The following is a 2,045-nucleotide window of genomic DNA, read 5'->3' as shown; positions in this document are numbered from 1 at the left end:
AACCTGATGGCCATCCTCCACAAGTATTGCGACATACCATGCATCTCATGAGAGTCCGTACCAAAATTTTCCAGAAATAGTTTGGTTTCAAGAAGTGGAATTTGATCTTTTCTCTCTCGTGTTTATTGTGAACCTCTCATTTTTGTCGATCCTTGTATATCTTTTAACTGTTGCAGAAATTAGATCAATGTAAACAAGCTCCATTTTTCTGTAAGAACCCTTTCTATAAAGTCTGATTCTTGAAGCTTATGACTAACCCAAGAGTGAGTGTCCAGCGAAAAGGAACTACATTACGATTACACCTATGGTACACAAAACGTGCCCTAGCCCTTTGATTAAATGATCAAAAGAGCCCCAGTCTGATAGCTCCCGGGAGTACTAGATTTGCGAAGTCCGAGCCAAAAATGAAAAATCGGAGACCCTGTGAAGAATTCAGTGTATTTGATTCTATTTTCTTATCATAAACATCTGAAGTTTCTCTGGGCGTGTCGTTTGGTGTATTGACCTGTAAATTTTGTATTCCAACAGCTAACAGAAAGTCAACTAAGGTAACATAATCATTTTGTTGACATTAAAACACGTTTTAAGAGCATGACACATGATAGTTTGTCAATCATTTTGTTTACATAACCTAAAAGGTATAAAAGGGGAACAAGAAGGGATGCACAGATCATAAATTATCATCCAACAACTTGTTCAACACATTGTACAGTACGTCAGGAGCTATCTCACTATTTTAGTGAAACCTTCGTCAAAATGAGCATGGAAGATTTATCGATGAAAGACCGCTTGAAATATTTGAAACGTCGATTCAGCCGTAAAGGGAGCTATGAAGTCGATTTCAATTCACCAAAATTCAAAGTCAAATCATTGTGTAGTGAGGGAATCCCTGTTGACTCCCTTGAAAGAGAGGCATCAAACGAGGCCGTAGATCAGGCCCTTGGCACCATCGGGTCGCTTGAGGACCGTAACAAGAACGACGTCGTCCTTAAAGTTTCATTACGTAACGGGATCGAAGTCATTTCACGTAAAACACGCAAGGAGCTTTTCACGTACCGTATCCATCAAGTCGGATATTGTAACGTAGACAAACGTTACCCGCAGGTTTTCGTTTTCACGGCAGCCAAAGTTAAAGATGAACTGAAATGTTACGTATTTTTATGTGATGACGCTGCTAAAGCGAAAGCTATCTGTCTTACATTGGCTAAAGTTTTCCAGAGCAGTTTCAGTAATTGGCAAAAATCAAAAGATATGGCAGACGACCTTGATCAACATAATTTGAACAATATGAATGATTCAAGACGTAAATCCGAAAGTGCTTTACGTGTCAGCAATATGAGACGTATGGAAGAAAGACGTGCTTCTGACTTTGTGACGACGTCAAGTACTGGCCTCCTAGCGCCGAAACGACTTGATGTACGACGTAGCAGCGCCGATGCGAGATACGATCACGAATCGACCAGTGATGAGGATTCTAATGTGGGTGATATGGATGAGATGTATTCTGATTATATGTCAAAAAGCGTTGAGAAAGGGACATGCTCTCTGCTCAGACGTGGAAGTACTGATTGGGACGCTATTGAGAAAGACTCTGAGATTCAACGAAAAATGCAAGGAGATATGATCGTATGGGAAGACTAAGTTGTCTTAAGAGGGTCTTAAGGGTAATTCTTCTTTTGTTGAAGATTCCAATTTTTGTAGGTTTTATATTTAAGTTAAGTAAAATTTTTATTTTAGGCGCTAGGTTTTAGGGTTTTTACGATATTTTTGTTTTTGCTTTGTTTTGTACATAAAAAAGAAAATAGAAAAAAGCTGAATTTAATGTAAAATATTTGGTAGAATATTTTGCAAATTTTGTAAATAATAAATTAAAGAGTTTAATATATTTTTATAAAGTAATTAGTAAATCATAAAATTTCTATAACGCAGTGAATAATATTCGTGTTTTGGCCCCTGCAACAGATAGAATGAAAAGAATTCAACTCAGGGACATTATTTCTTGTTTTTGATACAACTTGTTACCATTATGAACTTTGAACGAAAAA

The 2,045-nt window shown here is 37.2% G+C and overlaps 1 protein-coding gene across 1 annotated transcript; it reads left to right on the top strand.

Annotated features, from left to right (window-relative positions):
• The first annotated feature begins 583 nt into the window (after positions 1-583).
• LOC136818196 (uncharacterized) lies at positions 584-2,045 on the top strand. The gene has a single exon (XM_067074552.1). It carries the CDS (start codon positions 757-759, stop codon positions 1,639-1,641), a length of 885 nt encoding a protein of 294 aa, XP_066930653.1. The 5' UTR covers positions 584-756; the 3' UTR covers positions 1,642-2,045.

Source organism: Clytia hemisphaerica, unplaced genomic scaffold (genome assembly GCF_902728285.1).
Source record: "Clytia hemisphaerica strain Z4C2 unplaced genomic scaffold, Clytia hemisphaerica genome assembly, whole genome shotgun sequence".
Taxonomy (NCBI): Eukaryota; Metazoa; Cnidaria; class Hydrozoa; order Leptothecata; family Clytiidae; genus Clytia; species Clytia hemisphaerica.
Note: the sequence above shows the minus strand (reverse complement) of the source record. Positions and strands in the feature narration are given on the sequence as shown.

Excerpts from the sequence above, each read along its gene's own strand:
- LOC136818196 (XM_067074552.1), top strand. The coding sequence starts at position 757 with ATGAGCATGGAAGATTTATCGATGAAAGACCGCTTGAAATATTTGAAA.